Source organism: Chionomys nivalis, chromosome 1 (assembly GCF_950005125.1).
Source record: "Chionomys nivalis chromosome 1, mChiNiv1.1, whole genome shotgun sequence".
NCBI classification, from domain to species: Eukaryota; Metazoa; Chordata; class Mammalia; order Rodentia; family Cricetidae; genus Chionomys; species Chionomys nivalis.
In genome coordinates this window covers 159,534,428-159,548,355 of record NC_080086.1, presented here as the reverse complement: position 1 = coordinate 159,548,355, position 13,928 = coordinate 159,534,428, and the positions used below count along the sequence as shown (strand labels likewise).

Sequence of the window (13,928 nt, the reverse complement as noted above, 5' to 3'; positions counted from 1 at the left end):
CATTACTCTGTTTCTGTTCGGAACATGGCAGGCCTACCATGAGTATCAACAAGCATGGCATATCAAACTGAGATAAGACTAAGGTCCTCCCTTTGTATCAAGACTGGGCAAGGCAACCCATTATGAGCCAATTGTGCAATATTCTTTTCAGGACAATAAAATTAGAGACCAGATTTTGACTCCCATGCTTAATGACTAGTGATTTAACTATTCTTTCTAGAGGTTGTCCCGGTGTTCTTCAGTACTTTCTGAAAAGTACAAACTCTTGTTACAACATAAAGGAACATATATTTATTTGGTCACCAATGTCCTTGCTCTAACACTCTATTACCAATCACCCCAATTCAATAATCTAGTTTAATCCTCTTTCAGTAACTGAATAATTTATTTGACTCTTTAAGGGTTAGCCATTTTGATCTTGGCCCAGCCTTTGCACCTTGTCTCCTGCTGTCCCTGAACTGAGGAGTGGAACAGGGCACATCATGGAACTGTGAAGGTAAAACCACACACCAGACTCATCACATTGTTGGTGATGCTGTGGGAAATCCATTCTTAGAGATGCTAAGCAGCCTCTGAGAGAAACAGCCAAGGAGATGCTGTTGAGAAGCAGTGGGGGCAACTCCTTCCCGTTTCAACAGAATTCTTTATAAAAAGCATGAGAATTAATTTTCAAGTTGTCACACACAAGGTTTCATTTTTTCAAACTTTTAATTGATTTTTTGTAGACTTTAGTCACACATTTTGATCCCACTCATCTCCTCATCCCCTCACTTCTGCCCTCTGCCCTTACAACCTGCAACCCAAAACAAAATTTAAAAGTTTTTTAAAAAACCAAACAAACAAAACTAAATAAAAAAAAATCTTGGTGTGGAAGCTGTAGTGTAGCCCAGTGAGCCACACAGAATGCCCTTTAGTCCATATATCTTTGCTTGTGAGCTTCATTGCAATGAGCCAATGGTCTGGTTCCAGGCCTCTGGCTTCTGTTACACTATCAATACTAAGTCCTCACTAGGATTCCTCTTGCAATCCTGTTGTTGCCTTGTGTCATGGAGATCCTGAAACGTTGGATCTGCAGGTCAGACCCCTTCACATGTTCCAGCAGTGCACAGATGAGGTAGATCTTGCAGTGAACTACCTTGGAGCCCTGGGTGGTGGCTGGGTTGGTCAGTCCACTAGCTTGTCCCCATCCTTACCACCAGGGAGAGCTCTCCAGCACTGCCCAGATTAGCCTTCATAATGCAGCAGACAAACAAGGAGTGGGAGCCAATTCTGTTCTCAGGTTCTGGGGTCCAAGTCATTCATTTACTGACAGGGCCAGCTCTACTGTTTTTTTCCAGGAGAGTTGCAGGGCCTGCTCTCCCAAGTGCTGTAGGACCAGTTCTTCCATTTTTATGCCCTCCGTGGTCAGCTCTCCTGCCTGCCACAAGTGGTAAGGGATGGGGGCAGTCATATTTCCCCACCCTTGCCACCCTATAGCATATCAGGGAGGGAGTGGGGGCAGTTCTCCTGCTATCGTGTCCATAAGCCCTGCTCACTGGCACCCCTGCTAACAGGGTCATTTCTAGTGTGCTGCCCAGGTAAGGCTCGGGGCCCTCTTTTGCTTGTGTTGCAGCTGGTAAGGGCAGGAAGAATGCTCCCACTCTGATGACCTCAGGGCCAGCTCTCTCACAAAGAACTATTTTACTGAGGTCATCGAATTCTCTGTAATTACCACATTTACAAAACCTTTTACCTCTGTTCCTAAATGCAAATATTCATAGAAAAACTTGTTATTCTGTAATATTTTCAGACATTAGCTAAATGCTGTAACTGGTTCTTAAAACACTCAAGTATCAAGTATGCATGATTTAAGTCCCTTATCCTATAACCAATGAAGAGTCATAGATTATTCCAGTAATCGGGAAGTGTAGTTTCCCCCAAAGTTTTCAGGAAGCTGACATGTATGTGCTCATGATGGAAGAAAATATACAAAGCCTGAAACTGATGATTTCTGACCTGAGTCAAAAGAGCTCAGAATTGGTCAGAATGTGGGGGAAAAAAGGCAAGCAGTAACAAAAATTTAAAGATAAGCAAACAATGAGCATTATTAAGAGATATTGCTCATTGAATTAAAAGCACTGACTGAAAATGGGAAAACTAAGACAAACAGAAAAAAGCAGAGATTTTATAGTTGCATGAAAGAAAGGTGAATTACATAGTGAATACAGGTTTGTATATACTTTGCAAAGTTCAACCACATATGGGCCAGTGCTGGCTCTGTGATTACTCTATGGTTGTAGCAATATTTTAGGACTCTGAAGTTTATCTTTACTTTCTCTACTAGAGCCCAAGTCTTAGCTCACTGAAACCTCAGACCAGCCTGGGGGCCAGATGGATGTGAAAGTGAAGATAATGGCCTTTCACTTGTGAAAGAGTTTAAAGACTGTTGAAGTTGGCGATAATGGCTTATAGAAATTGTGTGTAATGTTGCATTAACTGGTAATTATCATCATTATTAAACTCACAGCCAAACACTCAGGGTGCACTCTACGGGACACAGTAACTGCATGAAGGGCATCACCTGTGCCCTCTAGGAGCATGCCTGGTAACTCCAAAAGCAGAGACGTTAACACTCAGGACATAGGGAAAAACTGGAGTGCACTATGCAGTCTAGAACCATGCAGTTTAGAAATGAGGAGAAATGGCTAAACATAACTTTTGAAATGGTCTTAAAACATATAAGTGGCTTTTCAAGTCTAAAAACAAGCAAGCAAGAAATACAAGAGAAATCCTTCAAGAATATTAACTGAAAAATACCCTATATTGCTAAACCCTTATTTAAAACATCCAAAAGATTTTTAAGAAGCTCATTTCCTCATCCTAAACAGTAATGATCAGACTGACAATTCTAGTTTTGGCAAGCTATCAGCATTGAGAGACGGAGAGAAGTCAGATCTGACTATATCTTCAACATGTTTTTGAGTATTCTGGTCCCTGCCTCTCCCTCTGCTTGTTGTGCTCCCAGATCTATGATTAACACCCATGCATTAGCAAAACTCTGCATTGTAAGCAATGCCAGAGCTCCTTCCCAGTGAGGCTGAGGGATGGGGTTAATGAGAAGTGAGGCTGGGGATGAATGAACAGGAACATGCCAGTGCTGAAGTAATTGAGCATGAATATCAAACACTCAGTCAGGAATGGTCTTCACTTGCAGAGGGAAGGTCTGATCAGCTGGTGGGCAGATGGGGCTCACATAAACCGGCATTCCGGCCAATCCCAGAGTTTGCATTCACAACCTTGGTTCCCTTATGCCATTTCTAAATTACTTTCTCTTTCACCCCCTTCCCTTGTCTTCCTTTCTGCCTTTCTTTCCTAAAACATTTATTATTATACTTTGAGAAATTTATACATGAGTACTGTTTTTACATTATTTCCTCCCCACAGTCTCCCCCACTCTAGCTCTGTCTTCTGTGTACCATCACTCTTCTTTAAATATGCATGTGCACATGCATGCACACGCTCACTCACACACACACACACACACACACACACACACACTGTGTGTGTGTGGAGGCTACCATCAGGGGCCTTGTCCTAAGAGAAGATTGATTCCACTCTTTAAATTGTTTTTGAGATTTTATTCTTTTTTAATTCAGAGGTATGGATGTTTGTACAAAGGCATGTTTGTGCAAGAGCACCCTGGAACTGGAGTCACGGACCTTGTGAGCTCCCACGTGCATGCTGGGTATTAAGCTGGTCCTCTGGAAGAGTAGGCAATGCTCTTAACTACTGAGTCATTTTTCTGCCCCTCTCTGCCACTTTTAGTAGTCATTGCTTGCCTGTAGCTATTCACCTACTATTTCCCGTGCATTAAAACATTATCTAATCTCTCCCCAGCCTTAAAAGAAATTTACTTTATGATCACAGTCACTGCAGTTTCTTTAAAAGAAAATATGTGTGATTTGGCTGTACCAGTTAAGAATAATGCACATTAATACTTTGACTTTTCCTTTAAAATATCTGTATTGAATTCTAAAACTTGTGGAATGTTTCTTTAATCAGTAACTACTCTAATTCATTACTGTGTAATTCCATCATCCCCAGTTAGACCTTTTATATGGTTTTTAAGTGTCAAGAATCTTAAGAAAATTTGCAATAACAGTGAAGAAGAATAGTTATTACTAATCTCATAGTAGTTTTGTTCAGAACAAAAAAAAAAAAACCCAAATATTATAGAAAAACTTTGATTCTGAAATTAAGGAATACACAATTATGCACATTTATAAAAACATTTCTAAAAACATTTTCATAAGAGTTTACATTGAGAGAAAATAGACACAGTTTAAATACATTAATTGGGAATTGGTTAAATAAAATAATAATACAACACATTTGTTAAATAAGATAAAATATTTTTGAAAACATATAATAACTAATGAGAGTATAAACAGCAATGAAAGTTATTAACATGCCTAGTAAGCTATAAACACACTGAATGAGCCGGGCGGTGGTGGCGCACGCCTTTAATCCCAGCACTTGGGAGGCAGAGGCAGGTGGATCTCTGTGAGTTCGAGACCAGCCTGGTCTACAAGAGCTAGTGCCAGGAAAGGCTCCAAAACCACAGAGAAACCCTGTCTCGAAAAACCAAAAAAAAAAAAAAAAAAAAAAAAAAAAAAAAAAAACACACTGAATGTGCTTGAGGTGTTGATTAATGCATATTTGACGGTGATAGAACTTCTAATACTATGTTTCTATTTGTCATCTGTAAACTTTCTATTTAAATATATATTAGCAATTCTATAGCAAAAAGTATGAAAATAAGCAAAGATTTTTCAATCCATATTCACCACCCAAAACGGTCATGTGAGAGCAAAGGCACAAACGAAAGCTTGAGTATGAAAGTGAGTGTGCTTTACCTTCTCGGTGTAGAACTCTCTGACTTCAGGCCTAATAGAATCAAAGTCCCCATTGATGAATTCAGGCAAAAAGCTGAAAGAAACAGTTTCGTGTAAGTTAACTAGACCAATCCATTCATTTGTGAGCTTTAAAACTACAGTTCTAAGGGTGAGAGAAAAAATTAAGATACTTGAAACAAGTGGAACCATGGACAGTTTTCCATGATGTAAGAGTAGATGGAAAGTCCTATCACACTTTCCTGGCTTCAGGACAGTGGAGACCTACAACCACAAGCTCAGCTTGAACCATCAGCATTTATTGTTTCAAACAAATAAGTACTGAAGGAGGCAAATGTTTAAAAAAATTCAACTAAAAATCACAAACACTTTTTCCCCTTCCCTAGTTACTTCTCCCTATATATAGATCTTAATATCATTTAATTTTTACACAACTTGGAGCTTTTAAGGGATTCGAATAGAATGGATATGTGACGAAGTCAGTTCAAAGACCCTTTCCAAACACTTAATGACATATTTCTAAAAATAAGAGTCTTCTGGGGAGGCTTAAAATAATCATATAAAGGCCAGCTTTTCTTTTCTTTCTTCTCTCTCTCTCCCCCTCCCTCCCCCTTCTTTTCTTTTCTTTTCTTTTCTTTTCTTTCCTTCCCTCCCTCCCTCCCTCCCTCCCTCCCTCCCTCCCTCCCTCCCTCCCTCCCTCTCTCTTTTCTTTTCTTTTATTGTTTCAGTAGATGGCATGGCCGATAAAAGTGCTTGTCATCACTGGGCAGGAGTGGTGGATGCCTTTAATCCCAGCACTCAGGAAGCAGAGGTTACACAGATCTTTGTGAGTCAGAGGCCATTCTGGTCTACAAGAGCTAGTTACAGGACAGCCAGGGCACATACACAGAGAAACTCTATCTCGAAAAACCAAAGGAAGGATGGAAGGAAGGAAGGAAGGAAGGAAGGAAGGAAGGAAGGAAGGAAGGAAGGAAGGAAGGAAGGAAGGAAGGAAGGAAGGAAGGAAGGAAGGAAAGTGCTTGTCACAATATGATTTCCATCTCTAGAACATATGTGGTAGAAGGGGAGAAATACCATGGCATGTTTGCTCTTCCCCCAAACTACTCAATCAATGTACTTTATAAAAGAACCCCAGGTTTTACACAGGAAGAGCATAAATTCCCAAATATGGAATTTCTTGTGATATTGAAATTACTTTAATACATTTTCCTGTCATGTTTTCAACTCATTTAAAAAAATTCATTTAACTCTAATCTTTGAAAGTCATCATTTACTTTGTATAAAGTACTTACATAACTTGGAAAAATTTCTCTACCCTGTTGAATATCCCTAACTATGGAGGAGAAAATAATCCCTGATTTTTCGGTGTTCTAGCAGAATGAAATAGGAGTCTCCCACAGGTGAGGAATGCATAGTAAAGGAAATGTGTATTTTCAGTTCCTAAAAAAATACTCTACCATTCATGTAACAGGAGAATTAGATCAGTACATGTTTGTTTAATTAGTTATATGATTCAAAGAAATAAGGACACTGCCTTACCTCTATAGGTATTGCATGTGGAAAGACAGGAAGTCCCAGACCTGGGAGATCAGTATAGATCATAATAGCAAAGACCTCTGCGGTCTTCTTCTGGCTCTGGAAATATTCAACTCAGAACCCAAAGGGTAGGGGCAGGTCTACATTATTTCCAAGGAGGCCTTTACCAGAGGTAAGGGACACAGCTGACATTTTAAACCTCAGCAATGGGCTGAGGTTTAAAACCAGAGCAATGGTATAGTAAGAAATACAACTCAGAGCACCTTATTTGTGCATTCAAGATAAAACTAGTGAAGACTGAATGATAAATAAGCAAACCTTGTCTCTGATACTATTCTGTAGCTCTTAATTCAACTACAAACATTATTTCTCAGGTCAAGGTTAATCTGACTGAGATGATTTGGGTCAATTTTCTCTGAAGTTACACAACGCCCTCTGAGAGAAAGATGGATGACAATGTGGACCACATAGTGCACTGCAAGATGGGACATGCCTGGAACTTAGTACTGGGAGACTGAGGTACGAAGACTTGGAGTACAATGGGCTATAGAAGAAGAGCTCCCACAAAAATCAACAGCGGGCCATGGCTCAATGTAGGGTAATTGCCCAGCATTCTAGAGGCCCTGGGTTTAATTCTAAATCTCAAGAGACAAATAAAAAATAATGACCTTCACCATAGACATAATGTGGGCTAGTAAGAATCAATCAATTGTTGTTCATTACTCATTTATGAAGTATTCACTGCATGACTGGGTACAACAGACGTTAGGTGGCCTCAAGAAGAAACAGAATTAGAAAGTAAACAGACTTGGGACTTAGTGGTTCCAAAAGTCTTCCTATAAACTTCCTCAAAACTTCCTTGGTCATTATATCCATTATTTTATTTTTTTCTTTACTTGTTTTCTAGTTAAATAAATTCACACACTTTCAAAGTTTCTTTAAAAATCTTCCACTGGATGCTATTTTGCCATATATAAATTAATAAGATTTTAGAACACAGAGTATTAGTTCTGAAAACAATAAAAGGAATCATTTCTCTAATTTCTCCATTATCTCTGCACAGCTGAGATCAAACCAAGTGAATGTATAACCAGTGTACAACCCACTTCACTGTGCACAAAAGCCACTTCAGCTGAGGGCTCCCATCCATACCATCTGGTTCAAGCAAACTTCCTAATGAGACTCACTTTATATTACTCCCCAAATTGTAGTCCCTTAGATACCTAGAAACAATTTGGCAGTTTCCAAACAGCATATTGATTTTGATAATAAATAAAAATGAAAAATAAAGGTTGATACACTCAGGCAGCTGAGCATCTGTCCCATAGGATAGATCATCTTTTAAAAAGAATTATATTCCCTTTTATCTAACATAAAGAATAGTGTAAAAAAGTAAATCATCTAAACTCATTTATATTTTTTACAAAATATTAATAGGAAAACAAAATTATATAGACAAATTATAACTGACTTTGGTTCTCTCTTAATATATTTTTCTCCATGCAGCATTCCTATTAAATCAATATGGTTATTTCTAATAAGATTCATGCCAAAAATAACCTGGCATTCATGCTAAGATGACCAAGATTATTATAAGTTTCCACCATAAAATACAATATATGGAACTTCCTGAACTGTACTTTTTTGTTGCAATTAAAAGCCTATTGCACATGTTACACTGTGCCTGTTACCATGGCACCTGGGGATTCTGAAGGCATTCCTAGGAATGGCACTTCATATGTAGAGGAGTTATGTTCTGACATAAATGACAGTTTGCACACGAAGATTATTTTTAGGCTGACTTAGTTGCTGACTGCAGGGACAGAGATTTGCATTGCCCCTGACCCCATCTGTCTACTCTAGAAATGTATCCAAATAACATACTTGTTATTTTCAGTCCAAAGCAGGTGACTTAGTATTAAAAGATGCCGCAAATCCCCCACCCAAGTGAATCACAATTCATCACTTATCAGTGACAAAGAGTCCAGAAAGGGCTGAGATAATTGATGGGCTCATGGCCCAGCACATATAATCACCAAAGAGGCTAGTATTTGTAAAAAAAAACATAACATATGAAGAAATGCAATCTTTTAAAATCTGTTTCCTAAAATCTATGTGGGGAGCTACCCCTTCAGAAAGTCCTCCCTGCTTTCTGCCTCCAAGGAAAATGTTACTAGAGAGACAGACGCATAAGCAAAAGAAGGGATAAAAGAAAGAACAGAGAAAGTAAAAAAAAAAAAAAAATCAGGTCCAGAATCCATTATTCAGCATCTGAGATGGGAATCTGCTCATATCTGGTTGGATATGTGGCCATCTTGCTGAACAATGATTTTGCAGTGTAGCCTATCCCATTGGGAACAGGCCTCTTGGGTAAGAAATCACAGGGCAGTATGGCATAGTTTAGGTGTCTATGATAGATATCTCAGGTCAGGCTCTAAATGATCAAGGATAGCCTGTTAAAATGTGAAGAATTACCTTTTATTGTTGGCCTTTAATCTCCACTTTTCACACCTGACAAATCAGGAAGTTCAAGTTATTGACAAGGCACTGCTTCTGGACAGAGTAGCAGACATCAGAGAAGCTAAGTTTATTTGGTTGGCTGCTATATGGTCAAGGGAATATAAGCAGAAGAGGCAGGGCACTTTTCAGAGACACAGGAGTGGCTCCTACCTGAGGGTGGAGGCTAGACTGACATTTGGAGCAACAAAGATCTTCACCAAACACAGGTATAGATGGCAACAGAAGTATTGGTGCCCCTGAGATAATACCTTGGGGCTTAATGACCTGTAATCCATGCTCTGATATTCTTCAGTGGTTTCTTCTTGGTCAGGTATGGTAGGACATAGCTCAGACAGGCTATCAGATCAGGGTAGCACTGGGTTTCCCTTCCAGATGGGGAACTGCACTATCATAAAAGCTGAGGTTTTCTATCTCTACTTTCTCACATCAAGGTTTATAGATACATATTGCCAGGCCTGGCACATTACACAAACTCTGGGGATAAAGCTCATGTCCTCATGCTTGGACAGCAAGCACTCTACCAACAGAAACATGCCCCTAACCCCTCTAGATTATATACTATTCATAAATTATATTTAATAGTAAACATACAAGTAACTTCTAAATATTTTATAGTGTGGATGCAACAAAGACTTTGGAGAGATGGTGCTTCCCTCCACAGATGGTTTTTTGAAACAGGGTGTCTACCCATAACCTAAGCTGACCCTGAACTCAGTTTCCTACCGCAGACTCCTCACCATTGGAATTACATCCAACACACAGTTAAAAATATGCATTTTAGAAGAGCTTTCTGATGGAATTACATTATAATTCAAAACAAGAATCAGCATCCAAATGTTATAAAAGAGATCAATTATTCTTTGAAATGATATTTAACACTGATTTTATAATCATGCATTTAATCAAAAAAATTCAACATTCATCAAGATGTCCTGATAAGACACTATTACAACAAGCATTGTCAGGAGTGAATTTCTATCTTCCCTGGCTGCCAGGTGACTATTAAATGAGTCATGTGAAGTGTTGCTGCTGACCATGACATGTGCGAATGGATTTTCCAGGCATGAAGAAAAGCAGTGTCTGCCTACAGCTTTGCTCAAATGCCAGTGGTAGGTAGTATCTGGGGACAGAATCATGTTTACTCAAGATAATCAGTCTTTTCACTGTGAGATTCTCCCAGCCGGAGTAAAGAATGATGACATAGAAGGTAGAAAAGATAATTCAATAGAAAACCTTAGGCAAAGAATTTTGGGAGAAAAGCACCTTCTAAATTTACTATCAACCCTGCTTAAAACACATCATCATTTTTGCTTCAGAAATAGTAAAAGAAAGAGGAAGGAAAGGTGTGAAGTAGTCACAGGCATGGAACCTGCAGTGTACACTACAGACCTGGACACCAAAGATAGTGTGTACACTGAATTATATGTTATGCTTAAGATAATAAACAACCTAATTAGATGGATTATTATTATTACACACAATCTAGCAACCTTTCTCTGAAGGCATGTACTATGTTCCCAGTATTCAATGTACGTCTAAAAACAAAGTTTATAGCTTGTACTTCTTAAACACACAGAGTTCAGTAATTCTGTTCTTCAACATTTCTACTAAATGCTGTTTGTAGCAGAAAAATTATCATTTAGTCAGATATGAATGAATATTGTTCAAAAATCAAGGTAAGAGCTAAAGAGATTGGGTTGCCAATTATTTAAGGTGTATAATTATTTACAAATAAACAAAGTAAAATGGTATAAGGAAAAACATACCAATAAGCCAGTACTAGGTATTTATATTAGAGAGATTTTATATAATGCATCCTACAGGCTGTTAAACTGCCTTTTTAATAGTGGACATCTGACACAGAGTCAGGCTTAGGGGAACAGCTTTAGAGAAAAGGCAAGAGATCTGTGAGAGCTGACTCTGCACAGAAAGGGAGGTAAGTGAGGTGCTAGAAAAAAAAGTCTGAAGGAAAATACACATATGTGAGCCATTTGCTGGCAATGAAGACTACCAAACTATGGAGACAAAAGGGGGAATCAGAGAACATGAAATGAAGGACGCAGGGCGGACGCTATGATAACAATGCCTTTATTGCTGAGATCATAGTGGTTATGGTCTGAATGTTAATGTCCCTTCAAAATTTCTAGGGCAAACCTAATCCTCAGTGTGCTGGTATTAAACAGTGGGGTCAGGGTATTTAAAGGTGATTAGGTCATCAGGGTAAAGCCCATGAATGGATTTAGGGATCTTACAACAGAGGCACAGTAGAAGTTGTCTCTTTCATTGTAAAAGAAAGACACACCAAGAAGACAGTCTATGTACTAGAGAAGATCCCTCAACACATAAGGAACCTGCTGGAGTCTTGGCCTGAACTTCTGCACGTGGGGTGGTATGAGGAACCAAATCACCTTGTTTAGAAGCTACCTGGTTTATGACATTATAACATCCAAGAATGAACTAAGGTACTGATTTATAGAGCAGTAGTTTATAGTCACATATTATGGTCTCTAAGGGGGAGAGAGGCTTCAGAGTCTCTCCTATACCCAGAATGCAGCTTTGCATACCTCACAAAACAAAAGATCTGCAAGAAAATAGCTCCTCATTAATTGTAGGTGACTTTTCCCTCTTTACTCTGCCCAAAGCACTTACTTCCCAAATGAAGCTAGAAAGCATGAGGAGAAAATGAGAGCAGCTGATGGAATAGAAACTAGAGTAAGGGGTATTTTCTTAGCAGGAAGTGGTGGTGGGAATGGAGCTACCACAATGCACCATGTGATGAGAAAAGTCGGGAGAGGCCCAACACAGTACAAAGAAGGTCCCGTCTCTTATTTATGAACACCAAAGAGCTGGAAGCACACATACAGGTTAATGCCAATTCTTCACCTTAACAAATAGAATAGACTGCTCACGGACAGTGAATTACTTCATGTAATTTATTTGCTTTATGCTTCTCTCTGTGATTCAGCTGAGACAGAACACACAGAATTCAATAAGTACAGCCAGTGATAAATGCCATTAGGGTCACTAATAGGTTGTTTGCTCCTCCCAAGTTTTCGGGAATAAAGTGCAGCAATCTGCCCAGCTCCAAAGAATGCTAGCAGGATTTTACATTTTGACTCTGTCTTTTCCCTCCACCTGAAGTACTATCCTATAAGGCAAGTGTCTTGGCAGTATAAGCAGCAAGAAGCTTCTGTTCCTGCTAGCTCCTGGCTTTATCCCACTGCTCCCATCCCTTTATATGGACAATGAAGCAGGGTCCTAAAGGACAGATGTGGAATGTGGCCAGAGCTCTACAGCACTGCGTAACCAGTGGTGTTAGAGGAATCCCAAGGAAGGAAGTCGGATGACAAGGGCTTAGGCAGACCCACCAAGCCCTATAGTCACTGAGTGATAACTGAGTGATGAAACTTAAAGGGGTCTAGAGACATGATACCAATGCCATGGAATTTAAGTACACAACCTATACACAGTGCATTTTCCATCTCCAAAGAATTTAAAGTTGGTCAATCTAATCAACTCCCGTATGTTACTTTACCCATTCAAAGCAGATAATATAACTGGCTACTCCTTGGTCTTTGATTTTCTTTTCTTTATATAAAGACTCCTCGTTCTAGGTTCCACTCCACTGCTTATTCCCTGTCTCATTGCTGTCTTCTAACTCTCTCAGGGTGAGCATGCAGTGCCCCAGCTTGGTGGCGGGCTGCTTTCCAACTTCTGCTCTTACACTTTACTCCACCAAGTTCTGCTGCCTTATACACCATGCATTCAAGGCTTAATCTTACACCTCTCCTCAGCTCACAACCAAGTATCCCAGCAACCTGTTCACTGTTACCCGTGCTGTAGCAGAGTTCTGCTGCAATCCTAACTGTCCCTTTTCAGCCTCACCAATGTCACCCAATGAAAATCCATTCTTTTCCAGTTGTTCAGTTCAAAATATTTATGGTCATCTTTGACTTTTTCTTTCTTTCTTTTCATAACTCATAGTTACACCAATTTTAAGGACTCCTTTAAAATTCTGTTCCCTGGTTGGCTCTTTTAATATGTTCCATGGTACAACCTTGATAAGACGGCTGATGTAATTCTACTGCCCCCAAATCTCCTGGTCCCTTCTGACTCATAATGAATCATTAATATTCCCTCTACAGGCCTTTTAAAATCAACCCACAGGTACCACCCTTCTTATCCTATTAAGTACTCATCTTTCCATCATACATGGATTATTGGCAAAGTTATCCAGTATTTCTCCCTCCCCAACACAACCAATTATAATGTGACTTCCCACATTATTTTTCCTCAAAAGATGCTATGTCAGACTATTTCTGAACCATGCAAATGATTTCATCGTGTAGCCCTGAGAAAAGAAGGCAGCAGCAGTGGCATGAGACGCATGAAGTGCGGAGGCCTAATGTGGAGGTGTGGGCTTCCCTTTACCTCTGCACCTCTCTCTCTAGCCCTGAGAACAACTTGGGCAAGCTTCCTGGAAGTTAGAGGATTGGTGCTTACTTAACTCTCACCAAACTGTGATGCAATAAACAATACATATTTATTTTTTGCTTCAATCTTCGGCAAGAAGGGCCTCTAAGACCCTGGAAATCTCTTGAAATATAATTTTACTGATGAGATGACCGGTGACTGGGGTCCCTAAGGTCAGCCTCAGGTTGGAAGATGGTCACCACCAAAGAGACATGAACATAATTAGAAGCTTAATACTCCCTGCCAGCTCAAAGGCAGGGTGCAGAGCAGTAGACTAAGTTAACCAGCAACAGACAATGACTTCACTAATCATGCCTATTGTCCTAGTTAACTCTTGTTGCTATGATACAACACTCTATTCAAAGGCAATGCAGAGGAGCCAAGGGTTTATTTCATCTTACAGGCTATAGTCCATTATGGAGGAAGTCAAGGAAGGAACCTGAAGGCAGGACTGATTTGTATTCCATGTAGCATTACCACTGATCAAGGAATTCACAATAAAGAAAG

General features: G+C 39.5%; 1 protein-coding gene across 3 annotated transcripts in view; it reads right to left on the bottom strand.

Moving 5' to 3' along the window:
- Tpk1 (thiamin pyrophosphokinase 1) overlaps window positions 1-13,928 on the bottom strand; it is a 325,255-nt gene that overhangs the window by 184,219 nt on the left and 127,108 nt on the right. For all 3 annotated transcript variants that reach the window (XM_057790101.1, XM_057790118.1, XM_057790110.1), the window contains one exon: window positions 4,896-4,968. In XM_057790101.1, the coding sequence (XP_057646084.1) occupies window positions 4,896-4,968 (73 nt within the window). The remainder of the gene's footprint in view (window positions 1-4,895; window positions 4,969-13,928) is intronic.